The sequence below is a fragment of the Labrus bergylta genome, chromosome 19 (assembly GCF_963930695.1).
Source record: "Labrus bergylta chromosome 19, fLabBer1.1, whole genome shotgun sequence".
NCBI classification, from domain to species: domain Eukaryota; kingdom Metazoa; phylum Chordata; class Actinopteri; order Labriformes; family Labridae; genus Labrus; species Labrus bergylta.
The window spans coordinates 15,081,079-15,095,923 of record NC_089213.1 but is presented as its reverse complement, the minus strand read 5'-3'; the positions used below and the strand labels follow the sequence as shown (position 1 = coordinate 15,095,923).

The window sequence follows — 14,845 nt, the reverse complement described above, 5'->3', positions numbered from 1 at the left end:
AAATAATCTCTACATCTGGGTGGTAAAATCAGAGCACCTGCCTCAATTCCCTCTGGCACTTTAACTACTTTGTCATAATCATTTATTTATACGGATGCCTCAAAACTGCTGTACTGCAGTTTGTAGTGAGCACCATATCCTTCTGGGGTATGTAGTCATCTAACCTAGGGTTGTGCAAACTGTCAAAGTTAGGAGGTGAACCAACAGTGGAATTTAAAGGCAACAAAACCGCAAGTCTAAATGGGACCGACATATAATACAACAAAGTCAGCTGCACCTTAGAATGTAGTGATTATGTCTCTCTATAGGTAAGGGTATGCGCCTTTTTGTGATAGTATTTCCCACCTACCAATTTTAAATTCTTTGCTTGCCATCAGGATCTCAGCATTCGGAATGATAGAGGGTGGCAGGCAGAACTGCAGTCTGTAACCTTTATTGAGAACAATAAAGATGGAGAGTAACAAGAGTGAAACCAAAATGTGTCATGTTTGGTAAAAAAAAGATTATGAAATAGCAAGATATTTACAGACCTTGATAGCCGATACGAAACAGTCCACCCTTCTCCGTGTTACTACGGAAACGTATCAGCACCTGATTGGACGTGCTACTGGGCGGTTCATTTGGCTCTCCATCAGTGAATACTCCCAGTTTCCTGGCTGTCTCCTGAGGACCGTCCCTGAAGGAATAAAGAAAGACTGGGGGTCAACAATGCCTTGAAATATAACAATACACTAGAGAAAAGTAATGATTAATAAAGATGGGTAATTTCTGTCAACATCCTCCGCTCAGATGTTCACTCAATTCGAAACCATAAAGCACCTCAAGGCTCTTTATATGCTGATATGTTAAGATGATGCGTACAAAACAAAGCCACATGGCACATTATCGTCTAATAGCTTATACTAGCAGATACTAATCACACTGCTCTCTCTTCATCATATCCAAAGTTTTCACTGATTTTTTATTTTTTTTTCTGTGGGTGATAATGTTGCAGTGAGGGAAAAAAATTACAGATACGCATGGAATGACAGGTCTGGGTAGGGCTCTTCCTGCTAACTGCCATCCAATGGGAATGTCTCTGAAGCTGCGTCCCAGCCTTGGCAGTCCCCTGGCTTGGGCATGGCCGATTAAGCCAGCTCCCAGATTCCTGCCACAACCATTCAGCTTAAAAACCATCTGTCTTTGGCTGTCAGACTGGGCATGGGAGATTACAAGCAGCTCTGGAAACGGCTGGCTGGGGACTGCTGCCTGACAGCACTCTGGCCAAGCCGCCATTACGGGGCCCATTTCCTTGGCTCAGTAGTTCAGTGGATAGATACACAGCGGTGGTAACTGGAAACTGGGGAACATGATAGTCCCCCATCTTGGCGCTGCGTGAGTGTGTTGGGAAAGATCAACACAGCGGGGGCTGTTTACAGAAGAGCAACAATATGATAGAAAGTAGACATTTTGGCTCATTTCAGCCTTGGTAAATAGACTCTATAGAGAAAAGAAGACTGCTCAAATTTCTACAAGCAGCCAAATCTGTCAAACATAGATGTCAATGAACACCATGCAGACTTTATATGTTGTTTTTTTTACATTGCTAAGTTGGCTGGCAATCAGATCTCCAGATTCACTGAGAGCTAGGACCTTTGCCACTTGTCACCGGGTGAGGGGATCAACTGGAACTGGAAACAACCATGCATGCAAAATCCTGCCTTTGGTGGCACATATGGCAGGACCGAACATGCTTTATGGAGGTGATGAAAAGAAGCATTACACCTTGATACCTAATCAGAAAAAATATAAACAGTACACGTCCTAAAAAAACATGAACCACTTAAAGAAGCTGAACAATTTTCCCCCAGTCTAACTCTGTTTTTCAGAGTTGGGAAGCAAAGATGATAAAAAAAACAAAAAAAAAACAGAGTCACACGAGTCTGAGGCAAGTTTTTTTTGCCACTCCATAGATGAGATGGATAATGGATGGAAGTGGTGTAGTATGATTAACAAGTAATTATTAAAACTTGAAGAACTGTGAATGAAAAGAAATGAGCGGTAAGGTAGGAGATTAGCTGACTTAGGGGTAAGAAGAACAGCTGAAGACATAACAGGCTGAAAAAAAAGACAGTTCGATGAGAGGGCCTTGGGTTTTTGAAAAAAAAAGAAAAGAATAAAAGTTGACCTACAAATGAAAAACAAACATCAGAGTACAAAAAAAAAAAAAACACTCTCTCTACTTGAGTTAAGGACAGTTCTATGCATCAAAGGGTTATGGAAGTAGTCATTTCTTACCATACAGTTATGAAGTCGTGTGGCCCGTGAACCTGAAGCAGGGTGAAGTTGAGTTTGATGCCAAAGCCAGGAGCCACAGTGATCAGCCAGGAGCAGTCAGCAGAGCTTGGGTACTCCTCTGGGTAACCAGGGGAGAAAATAGTCCCATTGTCTGATGTGATGTTCCCACCACACGGCACTGAGGGACGGAAGAGGAAGGGAGAAAGAGAGGCAGAGTATATATATCAGGGGGCCAGGAATACAACAGTTGAGATCCATAATTCAGCTTCAATTGGTGGAGAAAGGGGATTTTTCATCCCCCCCTCTTCTTCTGCTTCCCTTCTCAGTGTCTCTCTCCCCCTTCCTTCACTCTTCCTCTAGTTCCCAGGCGCTTGTCTGAGCTAAAGATTAGCCAGTAAAGCCTGTTAGCAAGTGGGGACTTGGTTGGAGTGTTTTGCTAAGATAAGGCCTCAACCCTTTCCCACTGGGGTTCAAGAGAGAGAGAGTGGAGATGAGGCGAGGGGTTAGTGTGGACTGGGCTTTCAGTTTACAGTTGTGTGTATGTACCGCACGTGTATAAGGAATGGATAAGCATGTGTGTGTAAACTTGTGTGTTTGAGTAACAAGGAAGGTTAAAACGGCATGTCTGTCAGAGCTGTAAAACTCACAAATCCACACAAGCCTGATGGTGATACCTGAGGTTAAAACACACAATACCAAGCACCCAAGCTACAATCTTCATGGATACTAATTGTTACTAGTTATTAGACTTTTAGTCTATTTATTTTCTAACTAACCCATTATAAACCCCATATTTGCGGTAGAAAAGCAGCAGAAATTAGGGAGGAGTAGTAATCACAGTAGTGCAGGAATTTCATGCAACCTCAGACATGGTATTAAGCTTCAGTGCACACCCTTGGATGCCTACGGGTTTACAATCGTTCCCAAAAGACAGTGGGCATGTTTTACCCCTCTGTTTCCGTCATAGGTCATGCTAGTATTCATGTCATACAGCTGCTTTAGCCCTGTGTAGGAGAGACCGCTCTGCCTCTGGCTCGACTAGTAAATGAGCTATTGATCAGACTGATTGATTCAACCCCGCACACCCTCTGGAGGTACACTTCTGGCTCACACCATCAACTGGCATGCTACTTAAACCTTATCCGCAAAAAGGTGTACTGTTGCTTGAAGGGATTTGCAAAGAACAAGAGTACTTGAGGCAGCGTTGCAACTGTTATCAAATACAAACAAGTGGAGGACAACATGCGGGATTGTGTAGAAGTGTGGCAAATAGAAAAAGAGGGAGAATGAAGAAGGAAGAGATGAGACAGCCAAGGTTAAGTGAAGAGAGAAGCAGAAACAATACATAGAGTAAAGAATTCTTTAGACACATACTTGTGATAAAAATGGCAAGGAAAGGTAGCACAATAAAGGTGAGGTGATTTAATCAATGTACTTGAGTGTCTCATTCACTTTAAAGGAAATCTATGCATTACTGCAGTGACTCAGGTACAAGTTGTACAGAGTTTTAGTACACCATGTATAAATAAGCTACTATGTATTAGCTTAGGGTGAGATTTGCTATGAATATGAATGCATTGACTTGTTTACGAAAGCAGTAATGTGTTTTTTGGCACTGCATGTCAATACAATCAAAAAACCATTTAAATGTTTTGGTCCATTGGCCCTCCTTAAGGGTTTTAACAGAAACTGGGCTGCTGACCCAGTCAAATATGAAATGGCATTAAGTCTGTCAAGTGATTTACTGTGTGTGTGTGTGTGTGTGTGTGTGTGTGTGTGTGTGTGTGTGTGTGTGTGTGTGTGTCTGACGTTGTTTTCTCTTTTCTCCTCTCTAGATCCTTTCTTGTGTTGTTCTTCCGCTCTGATGTACGTCACTTTGGATAAAAGTGTCTGCTAAATGAATTGTGGAATTTAATTGTACAATTCCTCAAACTAGGTCTGCACATGCATGCATGCACACACTCATGAAATGGTTCAGCACTTGTTACGAACGCACACACACAAAAACAAGGTTGATAATATTAGTGACTATGTAAAGAGTTCATTTTCAGAAACAGATAAATAATTATTTATTTTAAATTATTTTTGGGCTTTTGTACCTTTATCGGAAAGATAGGACAGTGAATAGAGATGGAAATCAGGGAGAGAGTAGGGATTGACATGCGGGAAAGGAGCTACAGGTTGGTTTTGAACCTGGGCCGCCCGCTTGGAGGACCATGGCCTCCATGCATGGGACGTTCGCACTACCCACTGCGCCACCAGTGTACAATAGATAACATTCTTAAACTGATTAACTAACATCCATTTGAGAGATATTCTCTCGAGTGCACTTCAATAAACAAACAAGTACCGGTATTACAAAAACGATAAAATATTGAGATTTCTCATCAAAACAAACTAACATCAGGTTGAATAATGCTCCCTGGAGTGCACCAAAAAACATGATTTAGGAAAACATTCAAATGGAGATATGTTGCCTTTTTCAAATGAACCCGTCTTCTCCATTTGCTTTGCTTTCAAATATCATGTCAAGGAATGTAAAGTAGTAGTTCATGAGTCAGGAGAAGATATTACAGTAGCATTTGCATAAAAAATTAAATCAAGATTATTATCACTGTTTATTGTTTTGATACATGAAGGCACCGTATTGGAATTGACTTAGTTATCTTAAACTTTATTAAAAAAAAACAAAAAACAGATACCACACCACATGGGACTGGGAGAGGGTACTGCACACCATCGCACATACACACACACACACATGAGATCACACACTCCCACAGGTCTGAGTTTCTCAAATAATAACATTTCATCCTTAAACCTGAAGTGAAAATTGAAAGGTCTTTCACAAAGAACGTAGCTTTGAGAGAATAAACTATTTCCTGTTCTCTCTACCTTTTCACTATGAAGCTCTGTCTTTCACTTCCATTTATCTCTCTGCTACCCAATTCAAAGTTCCCCTGTCACGGCCATCACCTCCGTCTGTAATTGTGCCCGCTTCATTGAATAATCGGCAGCCGGAGTGTGAGAATGTAGGTCAAGGACAAGGAAGAAGAAAGAGCACCCATTACTTTTCTTTTCAATTTAGCTCCTCCTTTATTTGTCTCCGTTTCTCTTCAGCGGTGTATGGATGTTCATTGAATAATACTTTGCCTCATTAATGAGGGATGATAATTCAGTTTAATAGCATTATTCATAATAGATTATCATTATCTTCAGAGCCGCACATCACACTAATGATGTAAAAGCTCAATACATTCTAATCAGTGAGTTATCATGGTATTACTTACTGCAGACCACTTGTTTTGAAGTCTTATTGTTTTGAGGATTTAGATTGGCACATTATCCCGGTATTGATAAGATTAATATCAAAGAACTTACCTTCACAGCGAGGGAAAGGGTGATCCCAATTGCGGGTTGTTCCATGCTCACAGGTGAGGATGGAATGTCCCACTAGCTGGTACCCGGGCAGACACTCAAAGGAAATAGACTGTCCCACATTGAAGCCGGCACCCACCACCACCCCATAGCGGAAAGGCTCTGGATCGGGGCACTCCTGAAGCTCATAAGCTGAAGAAGAGAACATCATAATCATCAGTCTTTTCAAACGGTATTCAATTCTCCACTAAAGTTTTCCTGAAGCTAGATACAAATTAGCAAAACTTTTTGGGATTCCATTCCATATGTACCGACTTTGAGAAAGTTATATCGGCGAAACCTTTATTTGTATTTCCATCCTTAACTCCCCCTTGCTCCTCTTTCTGTTGTTCTTACTCTTGTGCCTCAACCTCCCACTCGTTCCCCCAACCCGTTTTTTTTTTTTGTTTTTTTTTTCAGACAGGAGTTGTCAGAGAAAAGAAAAAGCCAGGGGCAGGTTTGACTTTTGCCGGAGGAGTATGATGCAGTCATCAAGAGCAGAGTGGGTAAATAATTCCTCATTTTTTTCCCCCCTTTAGGACACAATAGCAAAGCAGGCAGTGAGCCTTGAACAGCCAGGATACAAATATAACTTAATAAATTGATTTCTATGGATCACAGCTTACCTTTGTAAGAGATAACTCATGCAAATACTGAAATAGAGGGGACTATTTGAAAATATAATGCTTGATTTAAATGCTAATATACACATAATTATGGAAATGCACAGTGCTACCTTTCGATTTGCCGGCTCGTTTGGTGAATCACAAAACACAAACTCTGTGCGCCTGTTGCAGTTGCAGACAAGGACAATTGAGTCCTTGCAGCCGTGCTGATATGTAGTGAAGCTTTTTTATTGGCAAATGGTGGAGACATCTTTAAGAGATCAACAGTTTTATATACAGGGATTTATAGAGCTTGGGAATTTACTGCTCCTGTGGGCTGATGATTGTGATGTTCAGTTTGACAGATTATCTGTTTTTTAGGTATAATTCAGTACCGAAAAGGCTTTACAAGCAAATATCTTACAGTGAAGTAACATGAATAGAAAGCAAGTAAACATTAAGAAACACATGGAGACTATTTTTTTAATCCATTTGTAATAAGACATAACTCTCCCTGTGTCTTTCGTTATCTTATTTGATCTTTGATAATGTTTCTCTGGGAAGATAAATCAATGATTAATACAGTTTATCTTGTGTCCAATCACATATCAGGTGCGTCAAAGGTGGTTTGAAGCAGCCAAAAGTCTTCAGCCACATTGCAGTCATTTCTAGTTTAATCAGGCTTTGCGGAAGAAAGTAACTTGTAATAATGATACCAGCTTTGCACCGCAATTAGGAAAAAATTAAGTCTTGGTGATTACGCTCATTATTATAAATATATTAACCAAGTCTATTTTTGTCCCAGACAGTCCTGAGGCTGATCATTATTTCATGCTCCAATCTTCTGCATCTTTTACAAGGAGCGGAAAAGTGCTGAAACTTCCTTACCCTGGTACTCGAATCTGAACCCTGGTTTGTTCTGCGAGTGGTCGCTGTGGAAATATACTGTGGTCTCATGGGAAGTGGTGAGAAGGGACGACTGAATATCCTGGCCACTAAATCGGCCAATAACAGCGCTTGTGTCAAGGGGCCCATTGCGAATCTCAAGAAAATCATGGTTGGCCTCGGTGGAGAAGTTAAGGAACTGCATGTGGGCTCCTGGGAAATAAAGAAGAAGAAATGTTGAGAAAAGCGTAGCAGGATATTGAAAAATAATTACCATCCTCTGCCTAAAATACTCCTACGTTGCCCATAATGAAGCTCAGAATCACAGACATCAGACTTTTATTGTTTGTTATGTAGCAATACAAGAAAATGATGCTTGCTAACACTTAGAGAAATACACTAAAGGTCTAAAAATGTTGTCAATCCACACTCCAACCCTTCAGGTTAATTACAGGATCTGAAGTGAAAAATGCACACGTTCGGCATATCGTACGAGCCTCACCGTAACCAACTGGCAGGTAGATTCTCCAGGTGCAGTCACTGTTGCTAGGGTAGTTGCCAGGGAAACCAGGACTGAGAATCATGCCCTCCATCTCCTCTCGGATTCCTCCACATTGAGCTGGCAGAGGGAAGACCAAGGATTGTATTAACATCTGTTAACAATGATTCTCACAGATCGTTACAACACCGCAAACAATGTTCAGCGCAATTCGATGTTTTGAGGGAGTCTTGAAGCTGGAGCTCTGTACGAAAATATTTAGTGCCTATAATGACTGTGAGTCTTGAGTCTTCAACGCAGTCATTTAGTGCATCAATTACAGAATGTGTTAGAAATGATAGACAGGTAATACAGAAATCTGAACCCAAACTGAATCCTGACGGAGTATTTAAGGTGGATTGATATTGCTTGATGGCAATGGGTCTTTAATTGCTGTTTGATGTCTCCTTTCTCAATTAGTTCTATGTAGTAACAATTGTATAAGCAATGACACAAATGTTCTTTCACAATAACCTGGACTCCATGTAAAAACACCAGCCATGTTAAAGTGATCATATACTTTAAATTGGCAAACAGAGAGCCACCATCCCATCAAATGGGAGACTTTATCTCACTTTCAAGAAACTCTGATGCTTTTTCTACTTGAGATGTCGAGGGGCCAGAGACTTCATCTTTCGCTGCTCCTCATCCCTCGCCTTTCATCCTAAACGTTTGATGGATAAATGCGTTCGTGTCTGTTATCCAGGACTAAGACTCAAAAGAGCCAGATAAAAGGTTGAAAAGAGTTTCAAAAAAAAGAAAGGTTTGAAAATACTCAGAAAAAGTGATGATCAGATCATGAAAGATTAAAAGAGTGAAAGATCCTGACACCAAAATTAAAGCGATGAAAGGATGCTGATACTTATCGTAAAAAAAAATAAAAATTGCTGACTCGAGGGAGAAAAAAAAATCCCAGAGGTAGAGCGAGGAGGAAGATGAAGTCTATAAAAAAGATGGGACGAAAAACAGGTACAAGGCAGAGGAGGGAGAAACCACACAGAGGATTTCAGGGCTCTATTCCGTTGTGTTGCAATACAAATTCATTGTAAGGTTACATTTTTTTCTGTACCAGCAAGAAAACTGAGCTAATCAGCAAAATTGCTGATGCCTGTAAACATAATAGATCTGCCCTGAACGTCAACCAATCACGGTCCAGGATGGAACTAATTTGGCAATTCTAGGCTTTTTGTGGAGCATGAATGGCAGACAGACTTGAGATGCAAATATTATAAATAAATAATAATAATAATACAGTTAGAATTAGTTTGTAAGTGTATCACTGAAAACAGTTTGTAATGACAAACAAAAACACACAAGCATAAATCAGACATTACTTTTGTTGTATCCCCTTGTCCTTTTTTTTTTTAATGGATATTAGCGCAATTCTTCTAAATAGTTAGCTTGCATGTGTGCTTGACAAGGTAAAGGATCTCCAATCAAAAATTGAAGAACACAAGGGAGATGTAGAAATGTCTAAAAAGAGGCAGAGATATGGTGAAGGAAGAAGTTATTTTTACCAATGCAGAGAGGAGGTGGGTAGTTCCATCGTCTGACGGTCCCAGGCATACAGGTAATGTGCGAGTTCCCCTACATAGCACATCAATGTGTGCACACAGAAACAAAGATAAAAGTGCGACAAAAAAAACAAGAGATCAATTCATTTGTCCTCCCGCTGTCACTCATTGCTTGCTCCAATGATTTGAACCTGCTGCCTGTCTCCACATGACTTCACGTGGAGACTAAATAACTCAATCCATCTGAAGTGACAGAAAATAATAGAGAGGGAGCAACTGTGGCGTACTAAATTAATCCCCATTGATGTTACTCAGTTAATAAAAGCTATAAAACATCGTTCTGAAATCTCTGCTTGATACTCAAGACTAAGTTACCATTAAAAACAAAATATGTGTATCAATAATTGATGAACAACATGATTTACCTTCTGCTAAAGTATGACTACAAGTTCATTCAGAGAATGTCAGGGCCCCACACTAAAACAAACGTGACAGTATTTAAAGTGGACACCAAGACAACATGCTGGTGAAGACTTGTGTTCTATTCTTTATCCTGTGTGACTGATTAAGGTTTTGCTACTGTGCCGGCAGATATTTCCATGCTTTGTGATTTAACCTCTCTACCTAAATCTTATGTCTGAATTTAGCTCTGGAGCATCATATACCAGTATCTAGTAGTGAAGTGTAAGAAAGAAATAAGAAGTGACTTGTTAGAACTGTGCTCATTGTCAAGACTGTGTTCCTTACAAGTTAATAAAATTGCTTTTATCTCAGTTTAAACAATGTGACTGATATCACTTGTGTCTTAGAGCATGTCTGAAACAAATACACACTATAGATTTACTCTTTTCATTTTTTTTTCAATAACTCCACTACTGCAAATACACTTATTATAACAATATTATAACCATTTACACATTTAGTGTAGCATAGCACAAATAGCATTTATTACATGGGGTGAAACTCCAACACAATATTATTTAAAAAGACAAACGTTATCATTATCTCTTTAACGTTATTGTTATAGAGAGATTCAAAAAGACATGACAAGCTTTTTTGTTCAAATCTGCTGTCTGTCAAGCAGCTATTAAACGTTTCAAAAGACTCAAAGCTATCTTATTTAACGCTTGAAAAAATGTGACGCAAAACCATTCTGAAAGATGGGGGTTGTATCGCCAACATATATTTCTAGTGAGAACAGTGAGTGGGGGACAGTGGGAACACTTATTCCTGAATGACTTCTGTGATACACAGTGGAGAGGGATCTTTAAACACATTTTGTTTTAAACCACTGTACTGCATCCAGCATGTCCAAAGTTGCCAATCCATCCTCAGAACAGACCAGATGACTACAACAGAAGTACTGAAGGATGTGTATACACAGTCAAACAATGTGCAGCACCAGAAGCTTAGAGCACCATATCCTAAGCATAACATGCAACAGACGGAGAAAACCTTTCTTTATATACAGTATACCTTTGTTTTTGGCTACACAATTGAGCAGCTTCCGGGTAAAAACTTGCATGCATGTTTTATTCTTTACACTGAATCATACCTGAAGCTGGGAGATATTACCTGTAGCGTATATCCAGGTTCACACTGAAAAGACACCACGTTATTCATCTGAAGACGCTCCCCAACCTTGATGCCATTCATAGGGACCACAGGCTCTGGACAGTTGGTAAGAGACACAGCTGGGAAGATTTAAAAAAAGAATGGATGGACCATCATAAGGAGAGGAATAAATAAAGCGAACTTGATTATTACAGTGTGCAGACACAAAGAGAAAAAAAGCAAGATATAACACAAAATTTGACCAAAACATTGCAGGTGACACATCTGCTTCTAGGGAGAAAGCTTAAGTAAGATAAAAATGTACTCAGGGTGTACTTTACCCCAAGAGGAATTAACTATTTTTTCACTTACTTTTGTATTCCAGCCTGAATCCAGCTGCAGACACGCTAATATCAGAGAAAAAGTGGAGGTAGAGCTGGTTGGAGGTGCTGTTGAGAAGAGCCGGGACTGTGGTGCCTTTAGGAGAAGATTAATGGTGGAATTTAGCAAAGTTATCTCCTGCATAGAGCGACCAGAACTAAACTGAACAAGCCACGGGCAAAAAACTTTAAAAAAGGTGGTTCTTTTAACATTTCCCAGCTTAAGAGTGTGTTTTGTTTGTGTATGTGTTTTTTTGCCTGTGTTTGCTTAAGCGTGAATGCAGCATGACTGTGTGCATGAATGAGTGTTTTACATGTGCATCAGGCTATTTGAGGAGGCAGATGTATAGTAGTCTGACCTACTCACTTCACAAGACAGAGAAATGTTATCAAATTGAATTAAACAAAAACAAAACCCCTTCTAAATAGGGGGGGGGAAATGATCACAGGATAAAAACAAATGTTCTACAGACACTGTGTGACCTAAAATTAGCCGATTAATGGCTCAGATTTGTAAGCCTGCCGTTTCTCTTTCATCTCTTTACTTCAGGGTGCATCTAACATTTACTCTTGGTCTTGTTCCAAGCACAAACAAAAGCAGAATTCCCTGTTGCTGTATTGAGGGGAGTAACACTGCTACTGTAAACAAATGTTCCCATTAACTCCACACAGCAAAGGCTAACCTTTGTAGAGCTGTACCAAGATTTTTGCCAGAGGAAGCTCACACAGATTGGAATTTTGAAGAAATCCCATGACTATTCGAGCAGCCTTTATAGACTTTAAATGTAATTAGCAGTGTGTCTTCCAGGTCATATACTGCCTTGTGGGGACTATCATGTTTGCATTGAATATTCTTTTGGCAGGAAGTTGCTAAAAAAAAAAAAAAACCTGTTTCATGAACAAGGTGAAGGTGGTAATAAACATTGGAAACATGCTAAAAAGGAATAAAAACAAAACCTGCATACATGCACAGTTAAAAATACCTGAGAAGCTGCCAAGCATGGTGTCAGTGTTGTCCCCTCCATCAAACACCTCCAGCGAGTCCCAGTTCTGCTCAGTGACAAAGCTGATTACCTGGATCTGAGAGAGGAATGAGGAGTATTTATGTCAGTGGAAAAAGAGGAAGGGATTTAGGAAGCCAAATAAGGGGCGAAAGTGTGAACGTGAAGAGAAATAAGAAATTAGGTTGAAGGGGTAAGGGGATTAACAAGTGAGAGAAGGTGCTATAAATGGATCATGAAAGAGGGACATGGACGAAGTAAAACGGATGATCATTTGACAAGTCACAACTTGAGAAAAAGTTGAGCTGCGTCTCAAAATATCACAGGAAAGCTACCCTTAGCATGACAAAGTAATGTTTGATGTACAAAACACAAACCTCTCTTCTGTAGAGTACCTTGAAAGCTCCAATAGATGTTACAATTAAAAGTTTAGAATTCTCAGAACAGAGCAATAATCGTCGTGCATTTGTTTCATTCTTTGCTTTTTTTAAACCCCTGGTTGAAGGCAGTGTTCAAGTGGTTCACACTGGATTTGAAATTGAAGAAACCGTGTGACAGCTACAGAGAATGTTGGAAATTCTTCAAAGAAAGGCAGACTGAGACGTTAGCTTGCTAGACTTTGTCTGACGAGGGTTGCCCACATTAAAAAAAAAGATCCCACATACTGGGAGAAAAGCATTGTTGACGCCTACATGACGGGGTAAAAAACTATTTTGCAGTTGAATGCCAACCACAGGAAGTGGTAAGCTTACGGCGATTATTTAAATTTCTAGTTCACGTTCAAACCAAAGCAAATGAATAAATGAAGCTACACTGCGCTGTATTTTTCATGCTTTTTTCTGACTTTAGCTCAAATTATTTTCTGCAATGTATTTGTCCTCTTTTCTTTTTTCAGTTGCTGCAAGCCTCCCTTTCTGTTCCCTGTTACTTCAATTCCTTGGCCCTCTCTTCTGCCTCTGATGGTTATAGATCGGATACAAGCCTATTAAAGGGCCGGTAGGAGCTCTGGCGCATCGCAGGAAGACAACGCAGATCACAGATTGATCTTTCATTAGGGGGCCACGGCAAATGTGACGGCAAGGCACCTCACTCCTTTAAGTTCTGTGCTGGATCGTGACACTCCAATCTTATGTGTGTCTGCTCAATGGTATAGAAGGAGTGACATAAATAAAGACGGATAGCAGGGAGACAAGGAAGATGGTGTAAAAGACAAGAGGTGGAGAAGGTGTAGCAGGAAGGATTCAGCTTGTGTGTGTGTGTTTGTTGCCCAAAGAAAACAACATTTCATTTCTTGACTTTTCTGTTGCCACTTGCGTATGTATTTCCAGTGTCCTGCTGTTTGCCTTTCAGAGGGTGTGCATACTGTCAGCTCTCTGTTCTCATTCTTGGTCTATCTCACCTCCAAACTTCTGTGATGGTGGTGTGTAGTGCAGCATGCTAAGTGCACCTGTGGGCCACCTTGTGTATTTGACCTGCAAGGACAGTCAGCTAAGGTGGAGGAGCTAATAGCTGAGGGACGGCACTGAGGTCATTAGCCACAGAGGCTGAAGCATAAGCCTAAAAACTTTCTGTCAGGCAGATCCACAGGGACCATGCCCAGGCTCCTGGTGGAACTCCATCACACATGCATCAAAGAATAAGAATATGCAAACTGAATTAACTCCCTGAAAGGAAAAGAAAGTCATTGAAGAGGCAATCACATACAAATTTATTTCAGGTTGTGCCTTTTCAACTTTCTGGTATAGTGATCAGCCAAATTGAATTCTCGGGCTGAGTAAAATCTAGACTTTTTTAATCAGCTCTTCTGTACCTTGAGAAATGTGAATTCCGTATGCACTCACACTGTTAATATGCCTGTGGTAAGCTGAAAACATGCCAGCACACTGGAGGTTGTCTTGAAGACAAATTAATACTGTGAGGGAAACATCCTAAAGGTTTGTCAAGTTTGTTAATTGCTCAACCTTCCCTGAATTTTGAATCAACAGTAACATTAGCATTGCAAAAAAAAAAGTTAAATTTCAATGTTTTTTTATGCAGATTGAACTAGACAAAGCATCTTAAAGGCAGGGTTGGTAGTTTTCAAAAACTAGCATGATTTTGAAAGTAGCATTCCCTCAGTGCTCCCTCAAAAGCCACGCCCCTCACTTACATGACCTTCCTATACCGTCAGTCATTAAATATACATGCTATGTTGAAGCATTTCTTTTGTCCAAAGAAGTAGGCGGTTGTCATTGTGGATGCCGCTCCGTCTGCCAGGCAAACGTCAAACCAAAGGTGTTTGCAGTGATGGAAGTGGGCAAGCCGGCCTTAAAAGCCTCAGCATTTTTCTAATGACTTCGACAACGTAAAAACCAGGATAAATATTGTGGATGCTTTTGAAAAATGGAGAGAGTTTAGAATGCAGAGAGGTCTAAGACCAATTCAGAGCTGGTTAAACACTGGAGCTTCAGTGCCAGCGACACAGCAACCAGCGTGACCATCCACTCTAGGGAGAGTGCTCGTTTAATCAGAGTTAAATATTGCTCCTTTAAAAACATGATCATAATTATAACTACGTGTAGACACCTTAGATTTTAAAACTTCTTTAGTAAAAGATTCCTTATGCAAACTCATTTTTAATTTAACATCTCATGTCTTTGATCACAACAGTTATCACACTTTATCCCTGTAAGCT

At 40.2% G+C, this 14,845-nt stretch overlaps 1 protein-coding gene across 1 annotated transcript in view; it reads right to left on the bottom strand.

The window, feature by feature from the left end:
• Positions 1 to 14,845, bottom strand: part of csmd2 (CUB and Sushi multiple domains 2) — a 90,884-nt gene that overhangs the window by 43,620 nt on the left and 32,419 nt on the right. The window contains exons 16-25 of the mRNA XM_065948158.1: positions 12,154 to 12,250; positions 11,163 to 11,267; positions 10,812 to 10,930; positions 9,240 to 9,309; positions 7,687 to 7,803; positions 7,188 to 7,397; positions 5,659 to 5,847; positions 2,278 to 2,455; positions 531 to 676; positions 350 to 430 (exon numbers count right to left, since the gene is read on the bottom strand). Of these exons, the coding sequence (XP_065804230.1) occupies positions 350 to 430; positions 531 to 676; positions 2,278 to 2,455; positions 5,659 to 5,847; positions 7,188 to 7,397; positions 7,687 to 7,803; positions 9,240 to 9,309; positions 10,812 to 10,930; positions 11,163 to 11,267; positions 12,154 to 12,250 (1,312 nt within the window). The remainder of the gene's footprint in view (positions 1 to 349; positions 431 to 530; positions 677 to 2,277; positions 2,456 to 5,658; positions 5,848 to 7,187; positions 7,398 to 7,686; positions 7,804 to 9,239; positions 9,310 to 10,811; positions 10,931 to 11,162; positions 11,268 to 12,153; positions 12,251 to 14,845) is intronic.